Below are 17900 nucleotides of genomic sequence, written 5' to 3'. Positions count from 1 at the left end.
TGTCTAAACAATTAGCATACATAATGGATATGAATATCAGAAATGTGGTTGATTTACCACCAGTCTGTACTATCAAATTCATTTGATACAGAAAGTCTATGTATTTTTTGACATTAACTCAAAATAAAAATCAAAACACAACATAAATCAAACTTTTGTACATCAAGTTATAGCAATTTTATTTCCATATCTTGACATAACATAGATGTCATTTATCATCATCAGTCATAATTATCACATACAATAATTGATTTTATACAATCATATCTACAAACAAAATGCCTAACAACTTACTTATATTTTACTGTATAACATGTGTATAATTCTGTGGACGGAATTAACATCAGATCACAAGTTGTGTGTGTTGTAAATCAAAAGGCTAAGGTATACTGAAGTTTTATGTATTCTTTGGACAATCAACAAACTTTCAAACTTTCAATAGAATAGAGTGTGACAGACCTCATCATTCTCCCTGGTACACATATTCATTACACACATGAAAGTGATAGTTGATAGAAAAACTTAGTCAGGGTAGTTTGGTATAGCATGGTTACAGATGGAATACGATCTGACAAATTAAATATTTGGTAAGTGTAGCTGTATACAGTATTCACCAAAATGAGAACCCAACCTGATTTAAAAAAAATATTTTCAAAGAGAGCACTGGGATAAAAAAAATATATGTTCCAGGAGAATTAGAAACATCAGTAAGAAACAAATGCCCTTGTCTCCATATTTAAATCAGGACACGTTAGGGTATGCCCTCATGTCATGGTGGGGTCATAAAAATCACAGACTAAAAGTAGTGTATGTATTCTAGCCAAATGATATCAATTTTCTTTGTAATTTTACAAAGAACAACCCACTTGCCAATGACCTGCCATAGATGTCAGATATAAAAAGAACTTTTGTTACAATAATTTAGAATGGTTCAGTTTTGAGTCCTTCATAGTTTCTGTATTACAAGGAAAGGGAGAGGGTTACTGAGAAGGGAAATTATGGTGAATATGGTATGTAATACCGGGTAGGTACAGTCTCCAGATGTCTTATGAATCAAATATACCTCCACCCACCTGGGCTATTAACCTGCATGCAATACTGACATAAATTAAAAATTATTTCATGGAATACCAAAAATACAAATGTTTGATATGTAGTAGGATCAAAACTTTCATTTACGTGCACTTTGAAATAGGATACACTTGATTTTATTTGCACCTTTCACTTTTCCCATAAAACACCTTGAAATAGATTAACATACACTGTACATGTGTACCTATTCCATGGGATTGGAATGATTATATCATGCAAATAACACACACAGTGATCTCACTACCTGAAAAGCCAGGTGAGCAAACAGAATCATTAGCATGGATGTGCTTCACTTTTAACAAAAAACCTACACAGCGAAAAATAGTAATCCAAATATTTTGCTTTAGGTCACAGCTAAACTGGCTAGATTTTCCGTTCCAATGATTGCAATGAAAAGGAAAGTCAACCTGAGTGAATTTTTTTGGACATTCTTTGAAATACATTTTTGGAATATTTTTTCCAAAGCAGATTTCATTATGTTGTGTTGGTCGAAATGACACATTATCATGTGACGGTGGGTGATGGGTGGAATGAATGGATTTGGAGGTGAAGACAGCCATCGACTATGTGTGCTCATCCCAGTGTGAAGGCAGCACATATAGCCCATTTAACCAGCTAAGTTGGTTAAATACCTTCAGGATTATATATTTACTCAAGTGCTTATTAGAGCATAACTATTGTCTCCACAGGTATTTTGATATTTATCTTACCTATTCACAAATGACAATGCCTGATCTCTCCAAAGCATGCAGGACAGATTCTGATAATTTTCAGGCAAGACTCCATTCAGAAATAATGTTATAATGCATATCGTGGCTGATCTGGTGTACACACCTGTCAGTAATACTTCTGTTGTTACAGTAGTCGATTCAAGGCGGAAAATCAAAGAAAATATGAGAAGTCTTGTAATAAACTGAACAAATGTTTACATCCATTTAACGTCGTAGTATTTAACTAATAAAAGTTAATTACCTGTAAACAAATATGTATACGTTTCACCTCGATGACCATAGAGATGATTTACGAACAAATTGCATTCCTGTGTTGCTCACAGAATTAGACAGATTGTTTCCTTTAATTGATAAAAACAGATTAATAACTTTTTGTATGTCACAGTACTTAACCAACAAAAGTAAATTACATGTTAACAACAGAGAATATTAAGTTTCACATGAATTATCATTTAAAATGACTTTAACACTTGTGTAATTAGGAACTTTGGTGAAAAATTTAAGTTGTCTGACATTCTACCACTGTGCTGGGTTATGAGTATGAGCAGTCGCTAGTTATTTGCAGTTCATAATTGGTTTTTCTCTGGATACTCTGGGTTTTCACAGCAACCTTGCATAGCATCACTGACAATTATAGGCCAATACCACTGCAATTGCAAAAAGGCCCCTGGATAAAGGACTTTTGACGGTATGATGGACAAAATTAAGATTCACTGTTGGCCCCTAAAAAGAGAAGATAATTAATTTTCCATTAGGTTGTAATACTGTTTAAGCTTTAGGAGCATTTGAGTGCATAGAGTGTTTTAAGGGTCTACATTCAAACTTTGAAACATTATGGAATGATTGTTTTACTGAAACATCTACTAGTACTCAAGCACTCAAAACGGAAAGTTGAAAACAGACCAAAATAGATACAAATTCTCATGTCCATTCCAGAGGATTCAATAAGAAAGAAAGATGTACCAACACAAACAATATACATGTATATCACAGACAGTTAACATGTTGCTCAATCATTTTCAGACCAAGTTAATAAATATTTAGAATCAAAAGACAGTTCAAAGAAGTGAGAAGTGATGTTTGAGTTGTTTGAGAAGTTCTTTAGAATCGACATGGTCAGGGAAGGCGTCCACTGCTCGCTTGGCTGCGTTGTAGCTACTTTGTAAGTCTCCCATCTGTAAACAAACAAAACACAGTAATTGGTCAAAGCAGGAAAACAACAACACAAGAAATGTCCATTTAAGATATTTAGTAATTAATTCAATTTAATTGATAGTTATTATGTCCTGATTTCTTATGATCCATGAAAACTCACATTGTCCTTCATTTTTTCAGTAATCATAATGTTGCAATAAACTTCAATTTTATTTTGCACAACATCTTTTTTCTGATAACTGCAATGATATAAGTATGTACCAGTGCAAGTGTGCAATTGATTTCATCTATTGCTTTAAGTGCAATACTAATGTAATTGCCAAGTAATAAAACCACAAAAATCTGAACACTTTTAAGTATATGTGTATTTCCAGTTGTATGATTATACTTTATTTGGAATGAAAATATGATATAATTACAGAATCCTTAAAGATGTCCTAAGGACAAATGATTTTTTTCTCTATCAAAAAACAGGAACAGAAGAATTATATTTTACTTCAGTTACAAAAGTTATTTACTTTATACCATTACCACTAATGAAAAGTTTGAGATTCTCATTTTAATAAAAGATAAAAATATTAAAAACAATTAATTGCATCCCAAAAATTTCTATGGCACTTTGTCCTATTTTGAATTAAGTACTGATTGTGCATGCACCAAAAGAAAAATAACTTCTCTTGTATTTCTTTTTTTTTTGGTGTGGTAATTAGACATACATACGATTAAAGACAAATTACGGTATTGTTTAAATGATGAGTATTGTTTTTACTCTGTTGGCAGTGGAGCATCTTTAAGATATTTTGTTCAATAAATATAATAGCAGGAAGTATCCGGGCCTAAAAATAAAGTGAATGTTGGGTTGACTCATAAGCTATGTAGGAAGGTTTGAAGGAGTTCAGAATAAGGCTTGTTCACCCACTCCACCAGAACTAGCTGTACTGAAGTGGTTTATCCTGCATCAATCTGTCACATTTATAACTTCCAATGACCAGTCCAAAGTCATCCACCTTAACCATGAATCAACCATCTTATTATTGATACGGTCATTGGTACAGCTGGTCATCACTACAGTGGACAGTCAGGGTTGACCTCTTGAGACCTCCCCACCATCCTAATTGGCAGGACAAAGTCGTGACAATGCTGGTGATTAAAGCCACAGAAGTGTGTTTATCAATTGTCTATTAATGAAGTTACATGGAAGCAAGTGACCAATATCACGGACTAATACACAGCTATGATCAGTCAGTCGTCATCCAGAGGACAGGTGGTCCCTCGTTATCATAGCATCTTAATTAGGTCAATAATTCAGTCGGGCTAGCAGTCAACAACAAAGCTGGTGTCACGCGATGACTAATTTGCATTTTAGATGATTTGAAATGCAAATATGTTACATAATGAATTGGAATTGAATTGCTTTACAAGAAAGCTGTTTTCCTTGTGTTTATTTATGCAAGACAAGTAGTTGTGTATAAAATTTTAAGACCTCATCAATCGGTTCTGACATTCAACGGTAAAATACACAACTATAGATAATTATGTCTCGATCCAGACATTTTCCAATCAACAAAATTCAAAGACCGATCTGTGACAAAAACCTTTAAATTAATAATATTTTACAGGAATGTAGTTTTTTTTCAAATAATGTAATACAAACAACAAATCACCAATCGCCTTGCATAGAGGTTGGCCAAGTTTTGATGATGGAGGAAAGCAAAAATGCCCATAGAAAAAACACAAACCAACAGTTACCTATATGTTTCCAAAGACCTATATGGAGGCCATATGTTCCTATGGGGGTGAAGTATATTCTCAATTTGCTTTTACTAATCTTGATCATACTGGGAACCCATGTGATATGTATAATCTTCTTTTAAAGCCAAACTGTCATTTATGATATTACATTGTGTCCACTAAAAGACTCCGAGATACTAATGGAAACTTTGACCTTGATGGAAGGTCAAGCCAGATTACTGATATAGCTGATTATAGGTGGATAAATCTGACTTTAGTGGAATGTACAATGAAGTAGCAACTTAACCACAAAGTAATGGTACAGCCATTACTAATGTAATGCCACAGTAAACATACATGTCTCTGTGTAAAAGGATGGTGATACTATATAGGTACAAATGTTTCTGTGGTCAGAGTCACATGACACTGGACACCTCAAATGACCACTACTGGTCAGTTATATAGGGACTATTATGTCCTGTCACCATACTAACAAGCTACAAGGCTAGTGGGATTAGCCCCTATCATGGCCCAGCCCATCACTCCTTTCAATAGGCATCCTGGAAAGTGGTCATCATCTAAATGATAGCGGTCAGTATCACTACAGTGACCATATAATGTCAATGATGAACAATCTCTCCAGCCAAGTCCCTATACAAATTCTTGGGTTAAATGACCATGGTCAGTTTTCTATTATATATGACTGGTCATCTAATTACAGTGCTTGCTGTGACCTGAAGGTAGTGGTGGACCAGATAACATCTGTGACCTTTAGGATGTTCACCAACAATAAAGTGATTATGTTATAACCTGGCCATAGAGTACCTGGTCAAGTGGAACATCACAACAACACTTGGCTATCGTCCTGCTGGACATGGCAGTCAATAAGATACAAAACAAGGATGATTTCTGACTTTTCATATTTATATGTTATTCAACATTTTCTGACATTTCGCCTTATTTGAATATCAGGTGAACAGTCAGACAGTGTTGAATATCAGGTGAACAGTCAGAAAGTGTTGAATATCTGTTGAAAAGTCAGAAAGTGTTGAATATTGGTTGAAAAGTCATAAAGTGTTGAATACCCAGTGAAAAGTCACTTTAGTGTTACATTTTATGTGGCATGGGCGGCATGGCCAAATAATACGACGTATCTACATTTTTTCATCAAAGCTCTGAATTCTATCAACTTTACAGATATAGGTGTAGCTCCAGAAGCTATACCATAGAGCTTGCTATGGTATTAATGCATACAATTACTATCACACGTGAACCTATTCAATTCATAAAAGTCAGACACAGCAACGAAAATTCAAACAAGAGATCCCAGAGGGATCTTGGCGCCCACCAAAGAATGATCTATGTCTGACAATGGAAAGTGGATATTTTCTCTGCTTTAAAAATCTAAAATATTGTTTTTATTAAATATGCGCAACTGAACACCAAGTCTAAACATGATAGCAATGTTCAAAAAAAAACCAAAAAAAAAAACCAGCATCCTGTTGTAATACAAAACTATTTCTTACTTTGCTCAAATTCAAATCCTCCAAGTTGAATTGAGATTTCATAAAGTGATAAATTTTTTACTGGCAATGATCCTCTAATTACAGCATATAACAGCAGGTATAAATTCACAGTAAAAAAGCATAAATCATATAAGCTAGCAGCTAAATATGAAGGATGTCATTTACACTTAAATACATCCTCCCCAAACTACCATATCTATTCTAACTACAAAGGGGCGGTTTGTAGGACACTGGTGATGGAATGTTCCCTTCGGGACTCAAAGATATGGATGTTATTTCATCAAGAAATGAAATCAGAATATCTCATGGCATCAAATATGAAATTTCAATATTGTGAAAAACCGCATCACAGACAGAAAGAGATATGTGCAGCAGACAGTGAAAATAACAATGGTCTACTCCGCCATTACAACTCGTAAAATATCAAGGTTGTGCAAGACAGTTTATTATCTATGCATTGAGAACATGTCATTCAGGTAATTTTTAATGACCAAATAAAATATGTTTTTGAAGAAGAAGCCTTTTTGAGTAATTACAAACTTGTGAATATTTTAGATAACCGAGAACCTGGCAGTCACTGTATATATATACATGTAGAAGAAGTCCAACCATAAACAGGTACAACTGCTGAATGTTAACACATGTAAGGGCTGCCCCTATTAAGTATATTTGTACCATTTATTATTGTAGCATTCTTAATCAAAGCCTTTTTTTAACAATAAGGTATTTATCATAATAACTACAATTTAGATTACTGATTTAGCATAGAAATCACCAAATTAGTCAAACTGCTGAAATATATTCAGCTATAGCATATTTTACATATTCTGACTTGGTATATATTCAGTGCCCAGACCACCTAAATACTGGGGTGTAATGTAATATTGTAATTGGGATGCACCATTTCATATGTTCAATAATTAAAATAATTAATACTATCATACATATAACTTAGAAAGATGTTATTTTGTCTTCTGCTGGTATGATGACATTTTGATGCAAAAGCGCCAAAAGTTCCTGACGCCAAAATATCCCAATTCATGTTACGTAAGAAATAATACAAACCTGATCAGCGAGGGCTGCCCAGTTATAATGTGCTTCATACATGTGGGGAGTCAGGATATATGCTGCTTGGAAAAATGCCCTCGCCTGAAACAAAAAGATCAAATTGTACTTTTGATATTAAAGACCACTCAAGTTTATGTTACCGATGCTTCAAATATAGATATCATTGTACGTTAATTTGTAAAGATCAGGTTTCATCTGATCATAAAAAATAAACTGGAGCTGACTCATCTCATTACCTAAGTTATATGTACCTTTCTTATATTAGAAGTGAGGAAAAATATATGACACTACAGATAAAGTTTGGCAACACGGAAAGCTTTATTAGACCCACATGGACAACATAAGAAACAAGCCAACTCAAACTTTTAGCTGTGTACAAATTTTCATGCCTTTCATTGTCGCTGTGGAACAATTAGACTGGCCACCACTCTCTGGAATATTTTAGGGTCTGTGACATATCTGTTTCTAACTTTTAAACTAGTGGGGATTATCTGGTATTAGAATTCTGCTGAGAAAAACGTATTGTTAACTTAGGTTCTGGTGGCCATGCAGATTATGGAACCAGGGACATTTACAAATTTGTTGCAGATACATTGTTGTTATCAGTCTTCAATTGGCAAACATTGAACATTTTTCTAGTGGACCACCATCAAAATTATTTGAACTCACTGTAACCACAAAAGAAAGTATTTTTTAGCAGATCATTCTATGATTTACAGTAAAACAGTTTTGAATCCAGTATAGAGCATTTCTATTGTTCGGAAATTAGCTTCAACTTAATGCATGTACCGGGTGGTAAAGCCTGCTTCAGCAACCTTCTCTGTATAAAGAACAAATAAGATCACTTTCTTCGGGTCCCAAACGGTCAAGTTCAACACAATTTGACTTGTGTATAAAGACCACCTGGCTTATGACGATATTTATCTCCCCTTAGGTGTTCTTTATACAGATGTAGCTGTAATGCAGTTAAACTACTGTAAACATTTTTTCTTATTTTTGCATAATATTTTAAAAGACTTTAAGTCTTTTAAATATTTTGGAGGTAATTTATTATCACAATTCACGATCACATGTGAAATACACAAATAAGGTTGGTTTACAGTACTGTAGCATTAAATGCTGTAGTGTTATCCTGTGCTGAAACCTATCATCACCATCAGGAAAAATTGGACACATACTATATGTAAACCAACAGAGTTTGAAAGCAAGTTACAGGGTAATTGTTCCACAATTTGTTTCCATTTTGTAGACATCATATACTTCAGCAAACACACGAACATTGTAGATTAAAGCAATATTTATGCTGTCATTTTGCCAAAGTAGGTAACTAGTACATAGTGTATATGACCCAATCGGGAGGATGTTACAAGTCTATAATGGCCATACAGCACACCAGCCGACCTCTCTGGGTATACTATTGATGGTACAAAAATACATTTTAACACATCTGTAGACATATCTACAATATTGTAGCTGAAAGGTTGGAGTTTTACGGCCCTAAAGTGACCTGTTGTCAATCAACAAAAAGTTGTTTTTTTCAAGGCTCCAATATCCTAATATTTACAGGTGTAACAAATCCTTTATGACCCTTCAACATAAACTCTGATATTGTAACCTTTTTGCAATAAGCCATCTTTTGGAGTAGCTATCAAATTCCCAAAACATGAAGATTAAACATTTTATTACCCATAACTTTACAGTTTGCCTATAGAAAGGATTGTGTATATGTATGAAAGGGTGTGTTGTAGCCTGAGAAGAATACGGTCATACATCTCTGTCCAGTTAAAGGGCTGGTCAGTTATTCACCTGTTCTCCTAACTGTCAGACAAGGTGTGAAAGAAAACATTATCATATAACTGGTGGGAACACCTGGATACCACAGAAGTTCACCCCTGGTCCAGGCTCAGGAAAAATGGGAGTTCTGCCCATAGTCTGAACTTGGTATCATAAAACATTGAGGACAACATTAACCTTGTCAGGCCAAGTTAGGGTCATTATAGGGCATACAGGGACAGCACAGGAGACCTCAAGTCACCCACCACGATCATCCCAAACCACAGAGGTAAACAAATCAGACAATGTAATAAATAACTTTAACTATTATATTTCAATTATAGCTAGAGATATGTCTATAAAGACATTACTGCCCTCCCCATCTCCATATGAAATGTGGATAAATCAGGGATAGGGCAGGATGGACATAATTAAGTAACTCTATAATTGGTTTCTATTTCAGGGAAGAGGAAGGTGGACTTTTCTTTTTGATGGAATATATACCTGGAAAAGTGTGTACAGTGTATTTCTAAACAGCTTCGATTCTACTTAACTTCACATTGCAAATGGGATTGCATTGCAAGCAGTCATATTGTAATTGCAAACATTGGACTTTAAACTCGATATGAAAGTTTTCAAACTTCAAAGAAAAGTAACTGTAATAAAAAAGTTTCACTTGACATTTTCCAGATTACAAAAACTTTACATTTTGTATCTATCATTTTCATTTTGGATCTAGACTCATCCAAAAAACAAAGTCTATACAAAAACTAAGATTACAGATTTCATTGTAGGGGAAACAGATTAGTTTACATTTATCTGTAGCTATCCTCGAATACATTAATATATACTAGGCCAACTCCAATCTATCACTCCCACACAACAGCTTAGTCCTCTGATGAAATGTTTCTTCATATCTAGTCATTTTTTATATACCAATCCACAGGAGTACTGTACCAGAATTAACAGGTGTCCGGTTTATGCTGGGTTTCCTACTGGGCTTCCTATAATGAAAAATGTCTCCAACAATCGGACTATCCAGTACCAGAATACACAGAAATAACTCCACAGCAGGACACTCATACATTTTTATGACTCCAAAGTTAATTTATAGAGTAGTATTAGAAGTTCATTTCAGGCCCACTGTGGCTTTGTCCTTGAATAATATCCTCGACTGGGAATAAAACAGACAAGAGAATTTAAATAACAGGAACCTCACTTATCTATGGCCCTAGTTTTCAGGGGTGATTAGCTTCAAAAGACAAAAACACAGATCTCATAGCCACATCAGGTGTGAGTGAAAGGCTGAAATTGAAGGAGTCGGTATGAATTCTATTTTAACAAAACATGGTTTCATGGGCAGTGTCTGTTTTAGCTGTCATTGTCCATGAATAAATCATGTTTTATTACAACATGAGGTAAACCGATAGTAACTTCTTTCTTTTATTGACCAATAGGTACCAATAATAGGCCAAAGGTCAAGGTAGTCAGGTTTGCAACTTAAGTTCAATCAAGGTCATTTGACAAGGAACACTCAGAGGCAATGGTCAAAATACTGTGGTCAAGGTAAAGGTCAATGCCATGGTCAAGGTCAGCTGGAAAAGTTTATGACCAACAAAAAGGTCTTATCAAAGAAGCTCATATGTGAAATAATGTAACAAATATGAAATCTTCCAAATTAGAGGAAAGCAAATAGTAAAAGTTCTTCTTGACTAATCTGATCAGTGGAATACTGAAATACTTTTCCACCAGGAAATACTTGCAGTAAATAAGTAGATATTTATCAGTGATGGAGTAAATCTATATTAGAAGTTCACCAATTTTTTTTCAGGCCTGTTTACAGCTGCCTTGTCAGAAAACAATGTAGAGATGTGTCTACTGCCTCTTTGAAAGACAACATTGGACTACGGGATGGAGGATGATGCTAGGCTTTGTACTAGCATAGTTTTTGCCATTGTGAGAGGGATGATTGACTATGTGTTTGGTGTATGCCTACAGCACTTGAATCTCCATACATTCCATTTAGCTTCTGATAAATCTCACTCCACATGTAAACAGCCATATCATGGTCATCAGCATTCTGATCGATAAAGCAAATTATTACTGCATGGTCCGTCCACTGATATCTCACTCCTACTCCAACCCTTGTTATACACTAGTAAATATTTAGGTTAGTTACTGAACAGTCCAACTCTGATCTAACATCTTAACTCACATGCTAGAAATATTTGATCAATAAATTTGGCTTTTGTAAACATGGAATGTACTGACCCTGGGTCTGTGGTGTCGGTCAATACAGGTAAGCCATTGTGTAGGGTGTATGTGGTTATCTGGGTACAGGTAAGTGTGCCGTTATTAACTATTAAAGTTATATCTGTCCCTATAATAATCCTGTCTTCAAAGAACTTATCACAGGTATTCTGCTATCTTATGTTTACAGATGATGAATCACCAAGGATGTTGACAATAAAACCCCAAATATGACCTCAAAACAGAATTTTCAGGGACATATTGGCCACATAGATTAGAAAACGTTTGTTTGCATAATGTTTTGGTAATTGATTTAGATTCAATAGAATTCTGTAGCTCAGTTTATGGCGTGAGAATATTTTTGATATCGATGAGGTACATGAGACATCAAGTCGTATCTGCCCTTGCTTACTCCATCGTGATAATAATGTACAAGACAGCTGATTGGATCATCTCATCAGGGATGACTGGTAGATTGTACTACCCCAGCCAGGTGTAACATTCATCTGTGATTTCCTAAGCCAGGTACTATGTGTAACATCCATCTGTGAGACTCTTAGGCCATATGTGTAATAGTGCACTGAGACTAGATCAAACACCTGCTCATACCTTCATCTTCCTGCTATCTCCTCCATCAAGGGAGGGGTGTGAATCCCACATTGGACATTCCATCTCCTGTATCCTCTGATCGTTGGAGCTTGACCCCCACAAAGTTTGGTCCACACCCTCCTATGACATGAACCATGTGTCTGAACAACCTTACCCAGAATCTCAGAGATCAGTATCTCAACATCTTATACCTCAAACATTAATATCTTTATTATAATCTAGAAATGGGATGATCAAGTCCCAACTGATAGGACAAGACCAACAAGACCAGACATGGGTAACAGTGTGGTTGTATCTCTCATTTCATCATAATTGACTATTAAACAATCTAAAGACACAAATAGTTTAATTATTCACTTTTTTGCCTGTGGTTCTGCCTTATTTATTCAAAACTTTCCACCTGCCACTTTGGTTTAAAATGAAAAGGCCATTTGTACAGAATGTAAAACAGTCTCCAAAACCAGTCTCTTTAGTCTACCTGACTGACAGAGTTGAAGGAGGCACTCCTTTGGTTCAAAAATAATAATATTTACAGACTTGAAAATTATTCTTTTCAAGGAAGGAACATTTTCTTGTTCTTTCAAATTGAACAATCATTATGGAGAGATGAAAACCATGAAGAAATGTTTTAAGACATAAAAGTCCCCACCCCATAAGTTGGATGTGATAGGACGTCCCATGACATGACGGGGCTGAATGGAACAGACATAGGTACCAGTGTATGCCCCCTCACCACTCCTCCCACCCTTAATCCATGGTGGGGGACATACCTGGTATATATAAACCAAAACCAAGACATAAGAGGAGGAGAGAGGGGAGTAAGTTAACCATACCAAGGAAATGGCAACAATGTCCATTCTGCTAGGAGACACACATTCTTACGGTGTATAGTTGCTGCACATACTACCATTATGATGGGAATAGGATATTTATTATGCAAAAAGAAGTATCTCTACCCAACAATTTAATCGTATCATCAAAAAATTTCAAACTGGCAATATTAGATCGGATTTGAGGCAACGTTTTAAAGGCACAGAAAAATTGAATATAAAGTTGCAACACTACACAACAATAATAGTGAAGCTATGCAGTAACAAAATACAGAAACACCCTGTCTTCATTATATATCTACAGAAAGTGTAACATATCCAGTGTCACCAGGTTTACACACACAAAACACATGACAGGAAATCTCTAGCAATCACATAGCCATAGAATCCCCAATTTTTAATACCAATAAGTATCCATTCAAGATTTCCTGGTATGATTTCTTCCCCAATATCAATAAATATAATTAACTTCATTATAAATCTCTTCACTTAATTTGCTAACTAAAATTTGAATTTTTATCTGATATGTGATCACACTTTCTTGGCCATACGGCACAATCTGCATATAAATGTTCCTTGTCGGTCTTCTCGTTATTTGTTGCGAAGTTAAGAGTGTACTGGCCTATAAGGTGGTCCTAACATATCCCCCAGAGCCCCCAGCTATACCAGAAAGGCCATGCTAAGCCTTGAACAGCCAGTCCGTCTATCTGATCAACATTTGAAATAGAAGCTATGCCACTTTAATTTTTTCCCATGATACCAACCTCCCAAGAGAATGTATTCCCATGAAATCAACAAGTCCGAGTTCAAAATGCAGTATAAATCGAATAACTGCCTGCACAGAGACGGTTTATCAGACTTGGAAATATTCAAAACACACAAATTTCATTAGATGAGAGAGACAAGAAATCACACCACCAGTTGATATTGTATTATTACCAATGTGTTCTATTTATTGAGATTGTTTTGTAATGTCCCAAAGCGTTCAAACATGACAACCTGAAATGAAGGGAAATGTCTGAAAGCCTATAGGAGCAATCAATGGTCCTCCGATACAATATATATCCTAAAGTAAATCCAGTGGAGAAACAGAATCTCTGACTCATAGAAAAGTCCTATCCAAAGTAAGATTGACTCATCATTGGGGGAATATTGTATGTGGATTGTTTAATTGAATTACAATCAAACTTATGACAGACATTGATTTTTCCCCGACAGGAGCTAAGTACCAGGCACAATTAAGTTTTCCAACAAGCTCGATCATTACTCAATTATCAAGACACACACTTGTTAATATAGGAATGAACTTAATTCTTGGTAAAGGCTTATTACATATACAAGACATTGGGCTTATATCAAGACATAAGCGTAGTACCAGTGTCATGGACTCATTTCAAGGCATAGTCTCTAAGTACTTGCAATGGACTATTTCCAGGTATGGACCTATTACCAACCATAGACTTATTTCTAGGTATCCAGGACTCTAGTACCAGCTATGGACATTGCCAATGATGGGCTAGCTGATATAAGCTTATTATTGGGTATGAACTAGGATTGGATTGTTATGTTGTGTGGTCCCTACATAAGTAGGGTGACAATGTTGCCTTGCTTTGTCATACACTTTTATAAGTGTCTTATTCACAGACAGCAGCATGTAGTCTATGTTGACATTTTATGTGTTAAAGCAACTTGTAACAGATCAAATGTAAACCTTTAAACTTTAGTTTGCTACTGGCATTCCAATTTTTTCTTTGAAGTGCAAAATTTTGCGGCTATTATCTAGAGCAAGATTTGAAACCGATTGTGTCAATTTCTCGCTTGCTTGCCCATCAAATCACTTCTTTATTTGAGCAAAAATTCTCTATGATAATAAGCCCTCACTTACTAAATGTTGTGTAATGTGTCCCGCTTTTTTTCTGCACTGTGCTGATGAATGTCAGAGATTGACACAGAGGGAAATTCAAAGCCTTTCAACTTGAATGGGGACTGGTAGTGCTTTGTTTGTGGGCTTTAGAGTTTGTGGGTAAACAGTTAACTGTAAACTGATCCCTAGAGGTTTTGTTAGGTATCCCTATCATTGTTACGGAGGTGTGTGGTGCCCAGGTGAGGAGGGGACAATCGTCTGACCCCCTACCATCATCTAAACCTCGTATGTCACAATTGTGACATCACTCTGCCAAACTGTGTGGCCCACATTCTGACTGTATCACCCTTCAAACTTTACACTATCTAATTACAGAATTTGTTAAAGAATGTCAAGATTTTTTTATTACGCCATCCGTGTCACTTTTCGTTTTCAACATTTCCCTAAATTAATGATACCCGCACTGAACCCTTGGACCATTTTGACATGTGTATTAACAAAATAATTAATGCTCTAGAAGTTACAAGTCTTTATTTGGGTATACATGGTCCTCTAAGAAATGTTGTATCAAATTGACTTGCAAAGCAATATCAGCATTTTTTGTATCTAATCTTTAATATTAACCTTATGTAAGATTATTTTTTTCAAATTTAATTTACCTCAAACATTAAGAGCACAGAAGTGGTGAAGCAGCAATATTACACTTGTGTAAAGGATTTTATGAATCTAAACAAATCTGAGATCCAGGGATATGAAGAGTACGAGAAGAGAGAAATTCATCCAAACAAGAGTTAATTGGCAGAAAAATTTAATTAAACCTAATTCTATTTCTTGCCTTGTATTCCAGTAATTAAAGCAAAGCAGCTGTTGATGAATATTAATCACATGTATATCACCAGTTCTAATTAATCCAGTACATTTCAAGGTCATCAACAAGGTCGATCACCATTTCCTGTGATTAAGAAAACACCTTACATTCTCTTGTAAAACTGCATGTAGTTATTTTAGTAATCTATATGAATCTAAGTTGAAAACCATGATCACCATTTCCTGTGATTAAGAAAACACCTTACATTCTCTTGTAAAACTGCATGTAGTTATTTTAGTAATCTATATGAATCTAAGTTGAAAAAGTTTTCAAGAGGTTTAAATTTATATCATATTATGATATCAAACAGTTTGTGAATTTAGGGATTATTTTGGATTAGGAAGATAGAAAAAAGAGTGTACATAATATTTTAAAACCAATAAGGCCTTCAGCAAAATATGAATAAATATTATAATTTTTTCCAAGAATTAATCCATCATGTAAACTGTCTTATATAGTGAGGACAAAACAATATAATAAAGTGAATCTGTTATATAAATACAGTTGTTACTGTGCACCAAAGTCTGTAACTAACACACTACCATCTTACAGGTGTTAGTTGGCAGGATAGGGCTGGGATACAGCTCAGATTCTGAATGGGTGTACCAACTATCTTATCAACATTTTGTTACATATTGCTCTTAAAATAGATACTTGTAACCCTTTATTTCCCCAAAAGTACATTCCAGAGTTGATGGTATCTCCAGAGTAGGCTAGAGCACAGGCCTTAATATAAACCAATGTGCAACAGGTGGTTTAGCATGAAAATGTATAGTTAAATATGAAATATCAAATACATATTTCTTAACTTGTTTCAGCAATGACAATAATGCAGTTCATTGTTTTTGAAAGGATCATTATAATACATATTTACCACATACGAAAAAACTAAATTTAGTGATATCTTTTTGATAATTTTGCTGAAAATCTCACAATAAAACAAATTGTGCAGGAAAAGCCTACCCATTTTGTTCAAATATCTGAATATTTACTCTTGTGACAAAATCAAGGTTTCTGCCAGGTATTGTACCAAGATATCATAATTTGTAATTCAAGTCCCTTAATTTCAAACAAGGGGAGGTAACATAGAATTACAAATCAGCTAACAAATCCCCAAAAGCCTTGATCTTGAGGCCTGAATCTCCTGCACCTGTCCTTGCCTGGCAATGCCCAAATTCCTCTCCAACTTATAATAGTTTATATGGTAGACATGAGTGATGGACAACACTAGCAGTACAAATTGATTGGGAATCATCAGCCGATATCTACCATGTGATGGCAGTTATAGAGGCCAATGGTCTCTGTCCAGCTCTATGTTATGTAGGGACTATTGTTGTCTCATCAGGCTTCAAGACCATGAAACTGTCCAAAAGAGTTTAGAGATAACAGAAATTATTTCATTTTATATTGCCTAAGACAGTTTCATAATCCAAGAGCCTCATCGGACTTATAATGTGATCTTTCACTATCAAAATGAAATAAAAAATTACTTCAATAACCATTATTTTAAATTGCACAGTTTTATATTGTCACTGTACATTGTGAGGTATACAATGGGATGGGGTGTAAGGGATGTCACTATATTTAGTATCATTGTAGGTGTAATTTAGTATTTGTCTATCCAATCCACAATGAAGTGTATATTCCTGTCTCTCCTGCTAAGGGATAAGGATTACAGAAATCCCGTAATTGTGGTGAGGAGTTTCCCTAGCCACTACAATAAGGAGTTGTCCCATCTAGTACAAAAAGGGGTTTCCCCATCAAATATTTTATCTGAACATCCAGCCTCTTCCTCAATGAACACCCCCACCCCTGTATCCCTGATTGTAAGAGTACATTATTCTCTGTATCCACCTTCTTCCTCTTGCTATGATGATAAATGATGGGTTAGCCAGTGACAGAGGAACTGTCAAACTATCAATGAACTCTGCAGTACACACAAAAAGTCATCAACAGCAGCCTGCTTCTTATTGTATTGTTATGTGGTACAATGGTCAAGGGGCCACTTACTGGTCAGTATTAATCTAAATATACACCTAGACAGGCTGCTGGACCTTGGGCAGTTGTAGTACAACTGCTAAACCACAATACATTTAATAATTCATCTACAAAATGTATTGTTATTTCACTTCTCTGACAGCAGTATCAGAATTAAATAATGGCCCACAGATATCATAAATCATCAAAAAAGAATGTAAATTTTGTTTTAGACCTGTAAATAATACAAATATTTCCACACCTTTCCCTCTGAGTTATATATGTTACAGCAGTCTCACAGACTTACATACCTATCTGTATAGTGACCCTACCTACAAACCGCCAGCCTACATAACTCGTGTGCATAATATGCATGGATACCTATCATGTTTCTTTTCTATCTTAAGTATTTTAGGAGCAAGGTTT

General features: G+C 35.2%; 1 protein-coding gene across 1 annotated transcript in view; it reads right to left on the bottom strand.

Annotated features, from left to right (window-relative positions):
• Positions 1–150: 150 nt before the first annotated feature.
• The window catches only part of LOC138318361 (tetratricopeptide repeat protein 8-like), a 47593-nt gene continuing 29843 nt past the window's right edge, over positions 151–17900 (bottom strand). Inside the window, exons 10-11 of the mRNA XM_069260656.1 lie at positions 7301–7384; positions 151–2998 (exon numbers count right to left, since the gene is read on the bottom strand). Of these exons, the coding sequence (XP_069116757.1) occupies positions 2882–2998; positions 7301–7384 (201 nt within the window). The 3' untranslated portion in view covers positions 151–2881. The remainder of the gene's footprint in view (positions 2999–7300; positions 7385–17900) is intronic.

Source organism: Argopecten irradians, chromosome 3, assembly GCF_041381155.1.
Source record: "Argopecten irradians isolate NY chromosome 3, Ai_NY, whole genome shotgun sequence".
In the NCBI taxonomy this organism is placed as follows: domain Eukaryota; kingdom Metazoa; phylum Mollusca; class Bivalvia; order Pectinida; family Pectinidae; genus Argopecten; species Argopecten irradians.
Note: the sequence above shows the minus strand (reverse complement) of the source record. Positions and strands in the feature narration are given on the sequence as shown.